The sequence below is a fragment of the Tenrec ecaudatus genome, chromosome 12, assembly GCF_050624435.1.
Source record: "Tenrec ecaudatus isolate mTenEca1 chromosome 12, mTenEca1.hap1, whole genome shotgun sequence".
Classification (NCBI taxonomy): domain Eukaryota; kingdom Metazoa; phylum Chordata; class Mammalia; order Afrosoricida; family Tenrecidae; genus Tenrec; species Tenrec ecaudatus.
The window spans coordinates 137,447,982-137,468,388 of NC_134541.1; the positions used below are offsets into that span (position 1 = coordinate 137,447,982).

General features: G+C 54.6%; 1 protein-coding gene across 1 annotated transcript; it reads left to right on the forward strand.

Moving 5' to 3' along the window:
• The first annotated feature begins 1,438 nt into the window (after positions 1 to 1,438).
• Positions 1,439 to 20,299, forward strand: CCZ1 (CCZ1 vacuolar protein trafficking and biogenesis associated). Its single transcript, XM_075565061.1, has 15 exons — positions 1,439 to 1,617; positions 2,504 to 2,601; positions 2,691 to 2,784; positions 3,414 to 3,491; positions 4,541 to 4,588; positions 6,194 to 6,277; positions 7,745 to 7,920; positions 10,134 to 10,215; positions 12,707 to 12,768; positions 13,250 to 13,361; positions 14,444 to 14,477; positions 14,909 to 15,026; positions 18,017 to 18,175; positions 18,452 to 18,579; positions 19,958 to 20,299. Exons 1-15 carry the CDS (start codon positions 1,504 to 1,506, stop codon positions 20,011 to 20,013), a joined length of 1,443 nt encoding a protein of 480 aa, XP_075421176.1. The 5' UTR covers positions 1,439 to 1,503; the 3' UTR covers positions 20,014 to 20,299.
• The last annotated feature ends 108 nt before the right edge of the window (positions 20,300 to 20,407 follow it).

The window sequence follows — 20,407 nt, forward strand, 5'->3', positions numbered from 1 at the left end:
AGCTGAAATAAGGGGTCTTAAGCACCTGGTCTTCAGCTCACACTAAGGGTCTTTTTTTTTAAAAAATCATTTTATTGGGGGCTCGTACAACTCTTATCACAACCCATACACACATCCATTTTATGTCAAGCACATTTGTACATTTGTTGCCCTCATCATTCTCAAAACATTTGCTTTCTACTTGAGGCCGTGTTATCAGCTCCTCCTTTTCCCCCCTCCCTCATGAATCCTTGATGATTTATACATTATCGTTATTTTGTCATAACTAAGGGTGTTTTCCATCCCCTAATGGTTAGGGACAGTGAGGGCTTGTCAACCTGTGGGTCGCAACCTCTTTGGGGATCGAATGACCCTTTCACTAGGGTCACTCGATTCATAACAGTAGCAAAATGACAGTGATAAAGTAGCAACAAAAATAATGTTATAGTTGGGGGGGGGGTCACTGCATGAAAGGGAGGAACTGCATGAAAGGGTGGCGGCATGAGGAAGGTTGTGGACCACTGCATCCTGTCTCAAGTTTACAAATGAGAGAGGCTAGAAAATGGATTCAAGGCCCCTATCCGATGTTGACAGGGCTGGAATCCACGCCTGGACCTGCCTCCTGCCCAAATCCCAGAGCACATCCCACAGTCCGTTTCTGAACTAAAGCTGTGCCAGGTGAAGCAGCCTAGGGTCCTCTTGAGTTTGGCCCAGAAGCCTGCTACAAGGGCTTGACCTCCCAGTAACTGAAGGAACGCGTGGTTCTAAGGATAACAAGGTGCTTCCAGACCTGGGATGGGCACCGCGGCGAATGCCCACTGGGCCTCACCTTCCACCGGCATGGGCCTTTCCACCCGCCTCCAGGGAAGCCGGGCCCGTGCCCCGGTGCAAGGGTGCAAGTTTGATCCCCAGGATAACTTGAGGTCTCTAGAACAGGTATCAAAGAACACCTACAGGCCCACAGATGATGCAAATGAGAGCCTTTCTGCCAACACAGGTGCGTCTTTGTACAACAGCTCCCCGCCCGCCCCGCAATCTGCTCCTGTTTCTTTAAAACGCGCGGCCCTCAGGATTCGTCGGAATAGAAAGCTGGGAGCCAACCACGAAATCTCGTCGGCATCTGAACTCTTAAAACAACACTACAGCATTGTTACTGGGGAAAGGAGCCGCCCGGGGTGCCAGGTTGTGACGTCACTAGGTGACCCTAAAATGACCCCAGGGGCATAGCGACAGCGTCACTAGGGTTCGTGTCACCCGGGTCCCAGTCCCCCTGGGAGCGGGAGGAGTGCGGGGAGCCGCGAGTGGGGAGCGCCCCACCATGCAGGGGGTGGGGGTGGTGACACCCAGCTTTCGGCCCCGGGCAACCTGGTATCGCCCCGCGGCCAGGCCGCAGCGCGGCGGGTCTACTTCCGGGCTGGCGGTGACCACTTCCGGCGCGCCGGCGCGCGAGGCGGAAGTGCGGCTGCGGGCGGCTCTGTCCCTGGGCGGGCGGAGGGAGGCTCCCGAGGCGGGGGCCGGGCCGGGATGGCGGCAGCGGCGGCCGGGGCCGCGGCCTGGGCGGCGCAGGAGAAGCAGTTCCCGCCGGCGCTGCTGAGCTTCTTCATCTACAACCCGCGCTTCGGGCCGCGCGAGGGCGAGGTGCGTCCGCAGCGGCTGCACGGGCCCAGGGGGGCCGGCCTGGAGGGGACTCCGGCCCCGCGGGCTCGCGAGCAGCGCCTGTCTTCCTGCCCTCACGGAGCAGCGTCGAACTCCGCCGGGTGCCGGCGGTGGGGCGGGGACACGCGGCGCCCGAAGGCGCCGGGCGAGGGGGACAGTCTTGGTTCCGTCGGTCCCGCACTGCCGACCGGCGAGGCGGGTTCACCTGGCACAGGTGCCGGCCCTTCACACTGCGCGTGCGCCTGGGTTACCTGGTGGAAGTCCCCGACGAGAAAGCAGCGCGGTGCCAGGGTTACGTGCCGTAGCCTCAAAGCTTGGAGGACCCTCGCGAACTACCCCTCCCCTTGCCCTGTCCCCATATTAATAAGCAGACAAATGTCAGGAGATGCAGGTTTATGTTTTGTTTTACTGCCGAGGCGGGGACGGTGACCCCACGGGTGTCCGGAGCTGCAAATCACGGTCTTTTAGAAGGTTGTCTGTGGGGTTTAATTTGGGAGGACAATCAGGGCTGGACACGTGTGCCAACTTGACGTGCTTTTAAGGACGTGGGAAGATTGCAAACGCACACACATACACACACCCCACCGCTCCCCCACCCCGCTGGGAAGAAAAGCCAACGATTGCATTTGCAGAACAATTTGGCTGCTACTCTACTGAAGTGAAACTTACAGCACTGAATGTCGGAACCTGCATGCTGCGGGACAAGATGCACACAATTCGATACAGAGCATTCTTGCCTTTTTAAAAACGGGTCTGCCTTGGCTCTTGTTTGACACATCTCTTATGGGAGAGGTTAGCGTTTTATTTTGCGTGTACAGCCTGTCAGCTGCCGAAATGAATGTGTTTTTTCTGTTTCTTGGCACTGTAGGAAGAAAACAAAATTTTGTTTTATCATCCCAACGAAGTTGAAAAGAATGAAAAAATCAGAAACGTGGGCTTGTGCGAAGCTATTGTGCAATTTACAAGGTAAGGCCTCAAAGGCACTTTAAGGGCAGCGAGAATTCAAGTGTATCCTGGGGCATCTCCCACACATGTGCTCTTAACCTCTGATTTAGGACTTTTAGCCCTTCGAAGCCGGCAAAATCGTTACATACACAGAAGAATCGACAGTTCTTCAACGAACCAGAAGAAAATTTCTGGATGGTCATGGTATTTACATTACAGTATTCTCTTTCTGAAGTCGTACAGTAAAGTTAGTGGTGTTTACTGCTAGGAATTCATAAGACTAGGAAGATGATGATAAAGTTGATTGGAATTTTGAAGCCAATACAGAGTCTTGGAGTTTTTGTTTTTCCCTCCCGGGTTTTGGTTTTTGTTTATTAGAAGATCATTTTACTGAGGGCTCTTACAACTCTTATTATAAGCCATAAGTCAGTTGTATCAGGCATCTTTGTACATTTGTTGCCATCATTCTTTTCTAGACATCTACTTTCTATTGAGCCTTTGGTATCAGCTTCTCTTTTTTTTCTGGGGGGTTGTTTTTAAGGCAGATCTAGAATTGTGCCTCTGTTCACATTTTTTCAAGGAGCCCTGGGACATAGTGGGTTACACCTTGGGCTGCTAAACTACAAGGTCACCAGTTTGAAACCCCCAGCCACTCTGCAGGAGAAAGATGAGGCTGTCTACTCCCACAAAGATGTACAGCCTCTGAGACCCACAGGGACGGTTCTACTCTGTCTCACAGGGCTGCTGTGCGCCAGGAGCAGCTCGATGGCAGTGAGTGAGCTCAAACGTTTAAACTAGAGGGAAATGTAATTTCAGCGTGTCACACTTTGCAGGTTGTTCGGAATCCTATCATTGAAAAGCAGAGTAAAGACGGGAAGCCGATTGTTGAATACCAAGAAGAGGAATTGCTGGTAATGCATTACTCTCAGCGGTTCTCAACCTGTGGGTCGTGACCCCTCCACAGGGGCCGCCCAATTCATCACAGTAGCAAAATGACAGTGGTGAAGTAGCAACGAAAATAATTTTTAAAAAGGAAGAAAGAAGATAATGTATGGTTGGGGGGGTCACCACACCATGAGGAGCTGTATTAAAGGGTTGCTGCCTTAGGAAGCTTGAGAACCACTGCTTTAGTCCTTCGTTTGGGGGGGGGGGCCAAGGGGGCAGTGGGAATGCACTCCTGAGTTGAGTGATTTAATTGAAGTTAAAACATGTGGAGCAGCATTTTGGCTGTGTTGTTGGAAAGTGGCACTGTGCCCCATGCCCTTTTGCTGGTCACTTGTGCTCACAGCCTGTTAAAATGAGGATGGCTGCTTCATCAATTTAAATACCCTCACGGCGAGTCTCCAGTCTCCCAAACCCCCTTGGGTGCTGTGAGTTGGACTTGAGTGTGTGCTGGTGGGTTTGCTTCATTTTTCATGGTAGCCACAGGCCCTGAGGGAGCTCTGCTGGTGGCATAGTGGGGTACAAGTTGGGCTGCTAACTGCCTGGGCCACAGTTCGAAACCACCAGCCGCTCCTTGGGAGGAAGATGGGGCTTTCTACTCCTGTGAAGAGTTAGTCTCAGAAACCCACGGGGCAGTTCTGCCTTGTCCTGTAGGGTCGATGTGCTTCACAATTGACTTGCGGTCAGTGGATTTTTATTTTGGGTGTTTTTGTTTAGTTGGGGAGACAGAGGAGCCCTCTTGACCAAGTGGTTCAAGTACTTGGGTGCCGGTAAAAGGGCCAGCAGTTCGAACCCGCCAGCAAAAGCCCTTGGAGCAGCTCTGCTCTGGCCTGCAGGCTCACTACAGGTCAGAGACAACTGGACAGCAGTGGGTCTGGTCTTCAGCACTCGACTCTTGCTGGACCAAGTGTAGACGCAGGAAGTGGCTCTGCCAGGAGTGGGTGGGCCCCAGCCACACAGCAGGCCTCTTCCCCTTCCCTCCCCTAGTTAAGAGCAGCGCTGTTTGTGTCGTTTTCAGGACAAGGTGTACAGCTCCGTGCTACAGCAGTGCTACAGTATGTACAAGGTGAGTGGGCCGGCCTTTCTGAAGTGAGCACATGATGAATAGCGAAGCACTGAAGCCCTGGGGGAGCTGTGGGTTCGGTGCTCACCTGCAGGGTCAGTGGTTCAAAACTACCAACTGCTCCCAGGGAGAAAGAGGAGGCTGGCTTCTCCCCTAGCAATTCACTGTCTTGGAAACTCTAAGGAGCAGCCCCGCTTCCCACTCTAGGGCCACTGGGAGTCAGGATCCACCTGACAGCTGTATTTACCAGCTGGTCACTGCAGCCCGGGGCTCCCTTGTAACGGGCAGGCCCTGGGAAGGGCTTCCTTCTCGTGCAGAGAGAAGACTGACTGAACCCCCACTCCCATCAGCAGCATACAAGCTCAGGGGTGTTTTAAAAATACCCGCTAGTCCTTGATGCTTGTCAGGTGACTGGGTCTCTGTGTGAGGCAGAGGAGGGGAGTCATGGGGCTTTGGAAATGGGAGTTGAGATTGACTTGTACTTTGATCCCTGTAGAAAGATGAGGTTTTTACTCCCCTAAAGATTTAGTCTTGTAAACTCACAGGGGCAGGTCTCCCTGCCCTGTAGGGTCACTATGAGTCAGAATTGAGTGGAAGGTGTGTTAATAGCCTCTATTTTAAAGGGAAGTGGAGGATTCAATGAGCTGAAGTTACCTGAAGAGAAAAGGCCTTGTTGTGCTGGGAAGGTGAGGGGCAGAAAGAATGATCTTATTGTAGATGGTCTTTTATACCATTAGGCTCCCTGGTAGCTTAGTGGTTACAAGTTGGGGTGCGGCCCATGTGGTCGGCAGTTCAAAAACACCAGCAGCTCTGCAGGAGACAGACTGGACTTTGTACTCCCGTAAACTATTACAGTCTTGGAAACCCACAGGGGGTAGCGATGAGTCAGCATTGACTCAGTGGTAATGAGAGTTCATACCATCAGCTTTTTTAAGTGGCTTTTTTTTTTTTTAGAGTTCCCTCAGTGTTGGGGAACCAGTGGGTAAACCCCTTTACTACTAACTGCATGGTGGTGGGTTCAGGTCTACCTAGGGGCCTCTCAGAAGACAGCCCTGGCAGGCTCCTGCTGAAAATTAGCTCTTGAAAGCCCCGTGGAGCCCAGTTCTACCCTGGCCCACTTGGGGTCACACAGGAGCCAGGGTCAGCCTGGTGACAGCTGTGGGTGGGTGGTGATCATGAACTTAGCGACTTGGCCAATGCAGAGGCACACGATGACAGCAGTGTGGCGAGCTTCATTTGGGAACCCTGAGGGGCAACGAGGCGGTGCCTGTGGCCTTGGAAAAAGGGGCTGCGTTCCCTACTTGCACCCCTTCATCTGTCGTTGTCCCCGAGCAAATGACCTCACCTCTCTAGTCCCTCATATGTAAAACAGAAATCAGACCTGCCCCACCTTCCCTGAAATATAGGGGAATGTTTGTTTCTGTTTGGAACCTGGAGGTGGGGAGCCCATTTCCCTCTTTCAAACAATAATCGCTCTACATCAAGAAAACGTGGAAGGTAGAAGTCAAAGGAAACAGTGCCGACCCTGGATTTCTGTGATTTGTGGTGTGCACTGTGGGTGTGTACATCCTGCCTTCGGGGCCTGACCACCCTGTCTCTGTCCGGCAGCTCTTCAATGGCACGTTTCTGAGAGCCATGGAGGATGGTGGGGTTAAGCTCCTCAAAGAGAGACTGGAGAAATTCTTCCACCGGGTAAGCGCTGCCGGGCCTGGCTTGCCTCGGGTGTCCAGGCAGAGCCTCAGAGGGAGCCCAGGTTTCTTCCTCTTGTAACAAAAGCCCAGACTACCAAAGGGACGGGCCACTCCTCTCTCCTCCCCGCCCACACAGATGGTGTCCCACACAGAAACCCTGTTGCCACTGAGCTCACTCTCGGGCAGCTGTGGGACAGGAGAACCACCCCCTCTGGGTGTCTGGCTGTCAGTCTGTCCTGGAGCCATCGGCTGCCTCTTTCTCCAGTGAAGCAGCTGGTGACCTTGCAGTCAGCCCAGCTCTGAAGGCCCTGCCCCACCAGGGCTCCTGGTCTTCTGACACCAACCTGGATGGGACGCGCCAGGTGTTGGCGTGGCCTGCCCCTGAAGCCTTGCTGCCCTGGCTCTGCATGTTGGGTTGTGGCTGTATTGCTCTTGACCGGTCAGGTTCTGTCGTTATGGACTCCATTTCGCCTTCTAGCAACCCACGGCTCTAGAGCTGCTGCCCCACCGATTCCCAAGGCTGGGGGCACTAGGGGAGCCTGCTGGCTGATCTTTCTCCTATCTAAGAGCTGGCCGGCTGAAGCACTCACCACCCTGGTGTGGGTATTGGCCAGCATGCTCAAGCCCCTGCACTACCAGGGCTCCCTGCTGCAGGTCACAGTCCCTTTATCTTGGAGGAAGAATTCCTTCCCAAAGCCCTTCATCTCTGACAGAAATGCCTTCTCTCTCCCCCCCCCCCCCCGAAACTCTGGCCCAGCCCCACCAGGAAGGCTTTCTCCATGGAGTCTCTTGGTCAGAGGAGCTCTCCAGAGCACACTGCTCCCAGCCCCCCTCCTCCTCCCGACTCCCAGCTCCTGTGAGATGAAAGGCACTGTGGGAAACGTCTGACAATAGGTCAGGGTGGGGCCCCAGGATGGCTGCCCACGTCCCACCCTACCCTCTTCAAGGGCCCAGCCAAGTCGGTAGAGAGGGAGGCAGCCGTGTGGGCTGACACAGGCTCGATGGGCTGGTGAGCGTGGCGCAGGGAGCGGCTGCTCTGTTCTGCTGGGTTTCGGAGAAGTCAGGGAACACGTGCTTCATGCCCTGGAGGCTCTGGGCATCAGAGGGGGTATACGCTTGCAGGAGCCCTGGGTGTGCATGGCTGCCGCCTGATGCGTCCGTTGGCCTCTGTGAAAGGTCGTTTTGCAAACTTTGTCCTTCAGGGTTGCTCTGAGTCGGAATCGATAGGCACAGGCCGCCTACGCCCCCTCCAGCAGTCTTGTTTGTGCTTTATTTAGACTCGAGCTGGGCTGTGCTTTCGGATCCAAGCAGCCCGGGTGCACCGCCTTGCTGCTATTGGCATTCTCAGGTCCAGCCGTCTGTCAGTGCGTGGCTGGACCATAAACATCTGAGTCTCGCTCTTTTCAGCAATCAGCGTGCGGCCCTGCACGGCCAGTCAGTGAGTGTCACTCACGTCTTCTCCCTGCAGTACCTGCAAACTCTGCACCTGCAGTCCTGTGACCTGCTGGATATATTTGGTGGGATCAGCTTCTTCCCGTTGGACAAAATGACCTATCTGAAAATCCAGTCCTTCATTAACCGAGTGGAGGAGAGCCTGAGCATCGTCAAGCACACTGCCTTTCTCTACAATGATCAGCTCATCTGGTAGGTGGCCCTGCTGGGGCACGCCCAGGGAGAAGCAAGTCTTGGCGTGACCGAAGCAGCTGGGACGGCCAGAGCCAGGGTGATTCTGATTCAGTTCCGGGGTGGAAACGGCCTCTGAAAGAAGCCAGCAGGCAAGACCACAAATCCCGTCTTTATGGTAAAATAGGTTTAGCAGGGGGATCTCATTGCCTAGCTTGGAGAATTGCCCCCGCCCCCCGTTTGCAAACTGCGCCCTAGTCTAGCAGTAAGAACGAGAACGGGCGCTAGAGAAGGCGCTGCCGACACTCAAGGAGCAGAGAGAAGGGACTCTGCTGGTGGGCTGCTTACTCTGGGCCGAGAGCACGTCCCACCTTGGACTTCCCTGCCCCTGTCTTGGCAGCCTGTCTCGCTGCCGTGGCTGGCGTGTGGCTGTGCCACTGGAAGCTGTGCCACCGTGTTTTCCCTACTGGCAGGGTCCCCCAGCGTGGGTAGGCTTTCGCAGAACTTCCAGGCTGAGGGAGTCGAGGGGGCAGAAAGAAGTGGTGGTCTGCTCGTGAGGGACTAGACACGGACAACCCAAGAATTGAGTGCCCCAGGTTTGACTGATACCAAGCACTCGCCGCCACTTAGATGGACCAGGGGAAACCACGGGGGCACCTCAGGTGGCAGGGTGGTCCTCAGCGAGAGGCCTCTTCCCGCTGAGCTTGTGGCGGACAGGGAGGTCCGACGGGCCGCTGAAGTCTCGGCTCCTGGCAGCCGCTCTGCTGAAAGAAGCCCTTGCGTTCAAGTCCTGTGTGTCCGTCCCAGCCCCGGGGTGGTGCGCCCCCCGCTGTAGCATTGCTGGTCCAGTCAGAGGACAGATGGCCTTGGAGGCAGCGTCTGTTCTGCCTCAGGCCACCACCATAAAGCGAGAATTCTCCCACCATCCAGTGCATTCTGAGTCATGGCGGAGGACAGGCTAGTTTCTGACACTGACGCTGCATAGAAGTAGAAAGCCTCATCTTTCTCAGAACCGCTGGTGGTTTTGAACTGTTGGCCTGGCAGTGAGCAGCCCAATACATAACCGCTACGCCTCCAAGGCTCCTTCAGCAAAGAGAAGTGTGCAGATCACGGTGTGTTTATACTGGTCGGTTAACAAGAACCCTGGAGGTGTAGTGGGTTATGCCTTGAGCTGCTAACTGCAGCGGGCAGGCTCCCACTAGCCTGTGTGTAGCTCTCCAGGGTCCTGCCACAAATCCAGGCTGCAGAGACTCCAGGAGGAGGGGCTGTGGCTGGACTTTTGGAGAGCGACATTGTTGGCAGCACCATGGAGAGCAGCCGTACTCCCATCGCCTGGTGTGTCACCCAAGGGTCAGCAGCCCAGAGACAACAGCTGTGGTTGCTATGCAGCCCTTGTTTACAGCCTCTCCCTGCAGGCCGAGCTGGTTCCCGGTCAGAGCGCCTGTGACTGAGCACTCACAGCAGAGGCAGGGAGGGAATGGCCCGTGCTTGGTGCCCTCGCATGGCCTCAGCATCTGTCTGTTTCATTCTGTGACCCTGGTGGCCTCGTAGGCTGTGAGCTGGGCTGCTAACCACAAGGTCACAAGTCTCTGGAAGGAGTCCTAGTGGTGGACTGGGTTAGGCGTTGGGCTGCTAACCACAAGGTCGGCAGTTTGAAACCACCAGCTGCTTCTTGGGAGAAAGACGAGGCTGTCTGCTCCCGTGAAGAGTCAGTCTCGGAAACCCACAGGAGCAGTTCTGCCCTGTGCTAGAGTGTCGCTGTGAGTCGGCATCGGCTGGGATGCAGTGAGTTTCTGAGGTGGCTGTATAGTTTTGCTGTGTGGGAGCTCTAGAATCCAAACAGGCCTGCCTCCTGTCTAACCAGGCACCCGACTAGTGTCCTAAAAGAAGGGGCACGCACAGCCCCAGCTTTGTTTGGATTCCCTCTCTGCTGCCTTTTTCCAATGATCACAGCAAAAGAAGAAGCTTCCCATTCACATGTGGGCAGGCTGGGTCGCCTGCCTGCCACCTCAGGGCTGTCAGTGCTGTGGGAGCGAAAGCCCCTCCCCACCCCACCCCCCGCCAGCAGACCAGGAGAACAGGTCTGCAAAAGCCCCACTGCTGAGTCAGCTCCTGTGCACAGTGACCTGACGGGGCCACGTACAACTGCCCCTGTGGGTCCCCAAGGCGGCAGATCCCCATGGGAGCAGCGGCCAATCCCAGCGCTCTAACACACTGCTCTTCTGATGTTTCAGGAGCGGATTGGAACAAGACGACATGAGAATCTTATACAAATACCTCACCACCTCTCTCTTTCCCAGGCACATTGAACCTGAGGTATGACTGGGGACTGAAAGAAGCACGCGTGCATTTCATAAGTGTGTGCACGTGTAGTGTATGTAGGGGGTTGCGTACATCGGTGTACTAAGTAGAGAAAGGCTGGGACAACAGTGCCGACTGATGTTTTGCGTCAGGAATGTGTTTAAGGAGCCCTGGTGGCATGCTGGTTAAGCGCTTGGCTGCTTACTGAGAGACTAGTGGTTCCTGACCACCAAGCAAACCCGGTGATACTGGCCTGCGAAGCTCTCAGGGGTGTCTGCTGGGCCTCCCAGGGTCACCGGTGTCGGTCTGAGCTTTTCAGCAGCCACCCCAGGTGGTGGGAGTGCGGTGATGGAATGGCCTACTGGCTACAACAAAACCAAATGGCCACCGAGTCGATGCCAATTCAGGCAACCCTGTAGGATGCAGTAGAACTGCCCTGTGGGTCTCCAAGACCAACTCTTAATGGGAGTAGAAAGCCTTGTCTTTCTCCCATGGAGCCACCGGTAGTTGTGAACTTCTGACCTTGTGATTTGCAGCCCAATGCTTAACCACTGCTCCCCCTCCCCTCCCCTCCCCCCCCCGCCCTGCACAGTAACGGTTGACCTAGCCATTAGCAGCCCAGCGCAGAGAACCACATGCAGGCCTCTTCCTTCTCCTGCCTCTTGCTTCCCCAGTGCCTCACTGAGGGATGTTTCAGGCCGGAGGTATCCGCCAAGTCGGGAAAAGCTGGGTTCTCTGGTCTTTGACCATCCAGACCTTTACAGCAAACGGAGGTTCCTTCATCCTGCTGAATCCAGGCTCGGCGCCTAAAAGCCCAGCTCTTGTTCTCGCTGACTCCCGGGGCCTGCCCCGTGTGTTCACACTGCTGCCGATTCCCCAGGCCTCTGCCGATGGCGTTCAACGGTCCCACAGGGTTCCCCTCCAATGGTCTTCTGGAAGCTTCAGAGAAGGACCACTAAGAATCAGTCGTGTGCCTGTAGGCTTTCCCTGCAAAGAGCTTGAACTGAACCCACTGCCATTCAGGTTGTGATTGAACTTGGAGGGCCCACCCACGGGGAGCCCCAGGCCCTCAGCTTTTGTGAAGCAGGCCACCATGTCTTTCTACCCCCGCCGACCACCAGTACTTAGCCCCATGCCAGCAGGCCTCCTCGCTCTCGAAGGGCCTGTGTGAAAGCAGTAGCAGAAACTTGGGACAGAAGTGGAAGGGAAGCCAGTGTGTGGCGCCATGCCTTTCTGGGCAGGTTAGCTTTGTTTTGTGTCCTTAGCGTTGAGAAAGTGCACAGACCACCTGCTTCTGTGGCCACCTTCACAGCTCCACGTGAGGGCGGTTGATCTCAGCCCCTCACCTTCCGCCTTGTTTTCTGCTCTCCGGGCAGGCAGTTGTAAGGCCGTGGCCAGTGTCTCCTGGGCTGAGCTGCGTGGCACTGGCACTTCAGACGCTAAGACCGTGTCATCCCTCCTGCAGCAGCCTGTGCTCTGGGGCCTTCCGTGCCCTTTCTGAGATGGGGCTTGGGCTGAGGGCATCTAAGTGGCCGGGACCTTGTCCCCAGGTCTGTCCGATGCTCCTTACCACCACCACTCTGTCGTGTTTCGAGGGTACTCGCCCAGAAAGCTCCCCTGGGGGCTTTTAAAGTGAGGCTGTACGCACACGCAGCCCCATAGGAAGCTCTGCTCTTTGCCCAGAGCCGGGCTTACGCACGAGGAAGCCACACAAGAGAAGCAGCAAGAACCAAGGGATACTGTCCACATGGACGACGTGCCTGGGCGTCGGGGCGCCTGCTTCTGACTGGCTTTATACGTCACAGGTTCCCAAACTCACCTGGCCGTTGGCTCTCTTTTCATGGGTAAAGAAACCCACAACAACTACTCAGCATCCCCTTTAATGAAAACCTTTGTCCTGTAGCCTGTCACCCAGGATCATGTCAGCAGCTGCCTTTGCAGCCCCCTGGACCAGTCCAGTCCACACCGCCCCCGCCCCCGGTCAGCATCACCCACTTTAGGCAACTCAGGAACACTGATGACTTTGGGAATAGCCATGTTTAGGTGACAGAGCACCTTGATTTGGATTTTTTAGTCTCCTACGTGAGCGAGGCGCTGAGGTGGCACAGAGGGCGGGGCCTGTGGTCCGGCAAGGAGGCATGACGTAGTGGCTAAAGGCAGGGACTTTGACCTCAGGCTGGCCTGGGCAGGGTTCCTCTGAGTGCCAGCCCACAGCCCCCTCTGGAGAAAGGGTGACCTCCCCTAGTGGTGGTATGAGGTATGGCACATTGCCTATGTGCCATGGGGCAGGAGGTGGTGGTGGTGGTGATTTCCGTCCCTGGCATCAGAGGAACTAAATGTGTGTGCGATTTGAAGTCCAATGAAGTGATGGCAAGAGGATTTCCTTGAAAATCGATCCATTCCTCAGGGCCCTCTTACAACCCAGGGGGCTGAACCTAACAGGAATAGGTGTGCACGCAGAACAAAGATCCTAACCGGGCCTTTCTCACCCTGCATCTCTTGACAGTTGGCGGGGAGGGACTCGCCAGTGAGGGCTGAGATGCCGGGGAATCTCCAGCACTACGGCAGGTAGGACTTCTGCTCCCTGCTGCTGGCTCAGACTGCATCTTCCTTGCCGCGTTGGTGTTGTCACCTGCAGTCATGACAAAGGAAAGAGACCCCATGACAGGGCAAGGGGGTAGGGTACTGGGCTTTAAACTGAAAGGTGGGGGGGGGGGGGTTTGAGCCCACCAGTAGCTGGCTCCGTGAGCGAAAGCTGTGGCTGAACCTTGCAAGCTCTTAGAAGCACTCCAGGCAGTTTGGCTCTGCCCTGCTGGGTAGCTTGGGCTTCAGCACCAGGGTGGGGTTGTTGGGTTGTCTTTTGTTGTTGTTGTTGTTGTTGTTTTTGCTGAGTCACAAAAGATCTCTAGTGTTTTCAGTGATTGGGTGTTTCCCAAGCTTCCCACCCCACCCCCATTTATTTCATATGCTAAACGGGGCCCTGTTCTGTGTGTGTGCTGTCTGCTCCAGGAACTACTGGAATCAGGGCTTCACTCTGCTTGCTCTTCAGGTTTCTTACTGGACCCTTGAACCTTAATGACCCAGACACAAAATGCAGATTCCCCAAAATCTTCATCAACACCGAGGACACCTGCGAGGAGCTCCACTTAATCGTGTATAAGGTAACCCAGGCTCCCCTACGGGGGCTGGGGGGTGCACCTGTCCAAGACCACCAGGGCTCCCTGGAGAGGGCGCTGGAAGGTCTCCCTGAAATGGGCTGCAGGTGGGCAAATAAAGAGGAAAGGGAGGGGATTCTCAGCTTCAGGGGCTCTAAATAGGTCTCCATCCATAAACATTCTGAGGCAGGATCTGAGGATTATTCTGTTTGGTGCTGAGGCAGACGGCTCATTGATTTGTGGCCCCCTGGTCCGATCGGGGCAGGCAGGCTATTCCTCTTTCTGACTGGTGCCTGACCCTACATTACACCCAACAGCCTTTGCAGGCAAGGTCACGGTCACAGGTCCAGGGATGAGGTCCTTGGCCTCTCTTGGGACAGGGGCCGGATACAGTTCATCCCAGGACACACAGCTCTGATCAGTGTGAAAGACTGGCCCTCCTGGTGATTGTAGTCTTAGGAGTGGGGGCAGCTGTTCTCAGTAAAGTCCTGACTGTGGGGCCTGAGTGTGACAGTCCAGTGAGACCAGGTGACATTCCTCCACTACTGGTGGTGGTTTTGTTTTTAGCTCATCTCCATGGAACTTGTCACCTGTACCTCAAGATAGACAAGGAGACCAGGCCCCAGCTTCCCAGTAGCCCCTTGGGGTGAGCAATGTGCCATGGAACCTGCTGCCATTGATCGAGTATTTAAATCCCCTGTCCTCCTCAGCACTGCAGTCTGCACCCCGAGCCTGCCACTCGCTGGGTGCTGCCTCTGGGAGCCTGTAGGCCAGAGAATCACCGCCCATGCTCGCCCTGTGTGTGGAAGTAGGCTGCCTCAGCTTCTTCCAGCAGAGCAGCTGGTGGCTTCAAACCGCTGACCTTTCAGTTGCCAGCTGAGCACTTGACCTTGTACTACCAGACTGCCCCTCCCATTGATAGGGACGGGTTCCGAGGTCACACACCTGACACATGGAGCCACCACCTTGCGTCCTGTCCATGCTGACCACGCAGGTGGCTGTGTGAATTAGGTTGGGGGGGGGAGGCAGCTGTGTGTGTGGGGTGCATGGCTGTCACCCCCGTGTAACCTCTGCTGTTTGCTCCCCAGGCCATGAGTGCGGCCGTGTGCTTCATGATTGACGGTACGTGTGCCCCCTATCGCCCTTTGCAACTCACGGCTTACCCAGCTCTGGCCGCAGCCCCGCCCCCGTGTGGCAGTCTGTGCTCCAAGCAGTGACTGCCCTGCTCACTGAGTCACGATCCACCTGGGTTGGCACTGGCAGGGGCTTCAATCCTTTTACAGCCACCTGTCACACACGAGCCCACACACACACGTGTGTACATACACACACACACACAGAGTGAGAAACAGGTCTTTTCCCCCAGGAGAGAAGCCTTTGACTCTTCAGTAGGACTCAACTCCGCCTGTTCCACCTTCCTCCTTGCGAGGGCTGGGGGCAGGGGGGGCCTGACACCGAGACAGGTGGTCAGCAAATCGGGGGCCGCAGTGCACACCGGGACTGTCAAACCCAGAGCTCCAGCGCCGACACTGTCTTTTCTGTTTGCCTGCTAGCTGCCACCCAGCCCACGTTGGACTTTTGCCGCCGGCTGGACAGCATCGTGGGGCCTCAGCTGACCGTGCTGGCCTCCGACATTTGTGAGCAGTTCCACATCAACAAGAGGACGTCTGGGTCTGTACCGCGTTCTGCTTGTCCCCCGCTTCCTGGGTGTGGGCAGAATGTGCAGGGTTCCCATTGAAGGAGACAGAGGTGTTTGCGCTCCTGTTTGTCAGCATCCTGAGTGCTGAGTCCAGTTCTTAGTGACCGGTGGCCGCGTGGGACTGCCCTCCGGGTTTTCTAACTGGACTCTTTATGGGGAGGGAGCCCTGATAGGCCAGTGGTGAAGCTCGGCTGCTGAGAGGTTGGCGGGTTGAGCCGCCCCCAGCTTGGCAGGAGTGCAGTCTGCTCCGGGAAGGCTGGCCCCTGGCCAAGTCCACGGAAGTTTGCCTCTGTCCCTGATGGCCAGACCACAGCCTTTGTCTCTCTGGTGCTGATGGTGCCACATACCACCAGGGCAGTGATCACAGAAGGAGACCCCACCTGGCCCTGTGCCACCCTGATGAACTTTCATGTCTCAATCGGGCCAGAAAAGAGTCCTGGGGAGTGCCTGTGTGGCCCCAGGGCAGTGGTTTGGGCTGGCTCTCTGGCTGGTGGCCTGGCTGTTTCAGGAGGAGGCCTGGGGCTGGGCAGTGGCTCAAGCACCAGCTGCAATTTGCCCACCAGCCACTCGGAGAAGTAAGTGTCCTGCCTGATGAGCCGCTTGGCTCGTGGCACAACCATGTGCCCACCCAGTATCTGCACCTTGTGGAGGCGGATCCTGCCACTGATGAACTGGTGGGCAGAAAACAGGGAGGCATAGTTAAACCTGTACCCTTCGGTGTCCCTTAGGGGATACTGGCTGGGGGTGGGGACACTCGGCCCAAAGAATGCTAGGGCCCCCTAGGTAGCCCTGGCTGCTGCCTGGGACCCTGCATTTGACAAATCAGGCTTGCTCTCCTGGGAGGGCTGGGAGCAGCACTACAGAGGCTTTAGGTGTTAAATATCCTTTCTCAGAAGGTCGGGGTAGTTTTTGCTGGACGGTAGAGTGGTGCGGAAAATTTTTTTAATGTAATCGTTTTATTAGGGACTCATACAACTCTTATCACAATCTATACATATATCAATTGTGTAAAGTACATTTGTACATTCATTGCGCTCATCATTCTCAAAACATTTGCTCGCCACTTAAGCCCCTGGCATCAGCTCCTCATTTTTTCCCTCCCATCCCCCTGTTCCCCGTTCTTCATGAACCCTTGATGATTTATAAATTATTTTGTCATACCTTGCCATGTCCAACATCTCCCTTTACCCACTTCTCTGTTGTCTGTCCTCCAGGAAGGAGGTCACATGTAGACCCTTGTAATCAGTTCCCCTTTTCTAACCCACCCTCCCTCCACCCTCCCAGTATCGCCACTCACACCACGGTCCTGAAGGGATCCGCCTTGGATTCCCTGAGTTTCCACTTCCTATCTGTACTAGTGTCCATCTTCTGGTCTTGCCAGATTTATAAGGTAGAATTGGGATCATGGGGGAAGAGGAAGCTTTTAGGAACTAGAGGAAAGTTGTATGTTTCATCATTGCTACATCGCACCCTGACTGGCTCATCTCTTCCCCAAGACCCTTCTGTAAGGGGATGTCCAGTGGCCTACAAATGTGTTTTGGGTCTCTACTCCCCACTCACTCACTATGATACAATGTTTTGTTCTGATGATGCCTGATACCTGATCCCTTTAACACCTCATGAGAAGTATTCTTGCATTGAGAAGAGTACTTGAGTGGAGGCCCAATGTCCTTCTGCTACCTTAATGCTAAATATATGCACATAGATGTATTTCCTCTTCCTCATATTTGCATATGTACATGCCTTTATTTAGCTCTCTATAAATGCCCTTTGCCTCTTAGCTCTTTTCTCTATTTCCTTTGACTTTCTTCTTGTCCCACCATCATGCTCAGTCTTCATTTGGGTTTCAGCAATTCCTCTTGGTTTCATTACCCTTGATCATACCCTACCAGGCCTCACCACCGATTTGAATCACTTGTTGTTCCCTTGTCCCTGGGTTTGTTAACACCACTTCCTTTCCTCCTACCTCTTCCTCCCATGTCACCCAAAACTGTGGGTCCCGTTGTTTTCTCCTCCAGATTTTTCATCCAGCCTATCTTATTTACAGACCTGCAGAGATAATAACATGCACAAAAACAAGACAGAACAAAACCAACCAACAATATTACAAAACAACAAACCAATGACAAACACAAAACACAAGAAAGCAAGCTTGTAGTTAGTTCAAGGACTGTTTGTTGGCCTTTAGGAATGTTTTCCAGTCCAGTCTGTTGGGGCACCATGCCCTGGCCCCAAAGTCTACCTTTAGCACTCCCTGGGGACCTCGCCACTCTGCTCCCTTGCTATTTCTGTTGCACCCCCTTAGTGTTTTGCCTCAGTGTGGCGGGAGGAAATTTTTAAACATAGATAGGTTGAGAAAATGAACCAGCAGTGGTGGGGAGGCGGATGCCAGTAGCTGTCACTCTTGAGAGCTACAGCTGCCTTTGGGGTTACAGAAATCGCAGCCCGTCTGACGGCTGTAGTGCCCCTTTGTGGTACATCTCATCACGGGTTTAACAGAGAGAAGCCCGAAGAGTACTGGGTGGCCCTCCACCCATGGGCCTGGTGCAGAAGTCGCACCCTCGCACCACCACCCACCCCCAAAGGCCAGCCTACGAGTGGATCATAAAGGCTGCACACTGAAGGTGGTCATCCTGATTCAATTTGCATTTTTAAAAAGGCAATACAGTGACTCACTTTTAAATGCTACTTTCGTTGTGGAAATGACCACGTGATAATTGAAATAAAACATTCTTGATATTTTACAAATAAGCCAACCCCAGCTCTGGAAAATCCCGTCCTACTGAACCTTTCCCTCCTGTGTGGGAGGTGTTCGTCTTCCTACAAAAGGGAATAGGTTCCATTGTAAATTCCCCAAGATGCTCCATTCCAAGACCCAGCCGCGCTTCTTACCTGCTGTACAGCTGTGTCCTTGGACAGTCACCCCTCAGGGCTGACCACTGCATTGTCGTTTTCCCCACAGGTCCGAAAAAGAACCGCAGTTTAAGTTCATCTACTTCAACCACATGAATTTAGCCGAGAAGAGTACGATTCACATGAGGAAAACGCCCAGCGTGTCACTCACGTCGGTCCATCCCGATCTCATGAAAATTCTCGGAGACATCAACAGCGACTTCACGAGGTAACCTCCACCCGACCTCTAAGCCGCTGTGCCTTTTCTGGGCAGGGAGGATGCACCTTGGTGGCATTACTTGTGAACAGGGAGAACAGTCCGCCCACAGGGAGCAGAGCCCACTAGGAAGGGGCCACGGCCTGCTGTCTGGGACTCCCTGAGCTCTGCCACGGGCTGCAGTTCCCAGCTCTTACAGGATGGTTGCTTGCTTGCTGCTTGGTTGGCTCTCCCAGCCAAGCAACCATCTCTTAAACAGCTGCCCCCCCCACCTCCCCCATCTTCCAGGGTGGATGAAGACGAGGAGATCATTGTGAAAGCCATGAGCGATTACTGGGTTGTCGGGAAGAAGTCGGACCAGCGGGAGCTCTATGTGATTTTGAATCAAAAGAACGCAAACCTGATTGAAGTAAATGGTAAGTAGTCCTTGGGGCTGGGGCGGAGTCTCATGCCGCAGGTACTTTTGAAACACATGCTTAAACAGCCTGCTCTCCGGCATTTCAAGACCACAGAGCCGAGCGAGCCTGCCCGAAGAGGCCAACAGCCGGTCCACGTCAGCCTTTTGTAGCGGAGTCCCCGGAAAGGTGGCTGACAGACTTTCCTGAAGCATACACTTGGCAATGGTCGAAAGATACTGGCTTTGTGGGGTTTTCCCGACAGTGGTAAAGCAGGGGTGGTGGGGGAGGGGAAGATCCGTTGTTTCACAAAATGTCCGTTTGTGGGCAGAGCTGCCCTGCTCACGTGTCCTCGTGTCCCATCCCAAGCCATCCACACGGTCCTCTCTGCAGTGTGACCAGAACACTTGCACTGTCTGGGATCCTGACAGCTTGTCACCATGCAGGAAATGGTGGCACACCCCCCCCTCAGGTGCATGAAGGTGAAATGTGCTCACATGCAAACTAAAGTGAAGCATGACCACCAGCCCCCCTTTGGGGACTCTTATCTCCTAAGACAGAGGTTCTAATGCCGCAACCCTTTAATGCAGTTCCTCATGTAGTGACCCCCCCCCAACCATAAATCATTTCTGTTGCTACTTCATCACTGTCATTTTGCTACTGTTAGAAGCGGGCGACCCTTGTGAAAGAGACGTTTGACACACACACACCCCCCAAAGGGATCATGACCCACAGGTTGGGAACTACTGTCCTAAGGCATTCCCCCCCAAAAAAAAAATTTAAACAGGGTACATGCCTTAGACACCAGTAGATAGACGCCTTCTTAGTTTTCATAACAGCAAGATAAATGTATCCCTCTGGGAGAGCCCTGGATTTCTGGTTCAGGATGCAAGTCGATTTTGTGGTGGTACATCCGATTTCTCACAAGCAGCTGTGGCTTGGGTGCCGGCCTCCTCACCCCGGGCGACTGGGCTTTTCCCAGCTCCCAGAGCAGCTCTGTTTGTGGGTTTGCACCAAATTCACGTGATTGTGCTGGTTGGTTTTTAGGTCCTGTCTCTCGTTTCTGTTACCATCTCATACCTAGGCACAAGAGTTTTAAAGTTACAAGGTAGACACAGTCCGTCTTTGGGAGCCCTGGTGTGGCGTACTGGGTTAGGGACTGGGCTGCTGACCAAAGGGGGGGCAGTTGGAAACCACTGGCCACTCCACAGGCGACAGAGAAGGCTGTTTGGCTCCTGGCCCCAAGCTGGGTGCTTTCCGACCTGGGGCCCCCAGGGCAGTTGTGCCCTGTCCCATAGGGCGGCCGTGAGCGGGACTCATCCTGTGTGCATGACGCCTGTCCCCAGCTTTCCTAGATGGTGCCGGGTGCTGATTGACACGGGGTCTCTTCCTTTTCCAGAAGAGGTCAAGAAATTGTGTGCCACCCAGTTCAACAACATCTTCTTCTTGGACTGACTGAGTGGGTCCCCGGAGAGATCTTCATGGAAACGGCTCGGCCATTGCCCATCAGGAGTCAGCCCGGCACCTGCACTGGCAGCAGCAGCCGCAGCAATACCTGCTTGGAAGAACCCGGTTTCTACTTCTGGCTCGAAATGGAGGCTGCCGCAGATTTTTACATTTTAAATACTTATGCGGCGTCAACGCGAGGTAGTCTGCCCCCTCTCTCACCATTCCATCCTTTTGACACTCTGTGAATATTTTACAGGAAAATACGGTGAATAAATTGTTGACGTTTTTAAAATCCTGGCTTTGCACGTCGTCCGTTTCCCACTTCCCGCCTGGGGCTGCACCACAGGTGGACCCCGGCCGGTTCCCTGGGATCTTTACAGCCGTGCCCTTGCCACGAAGT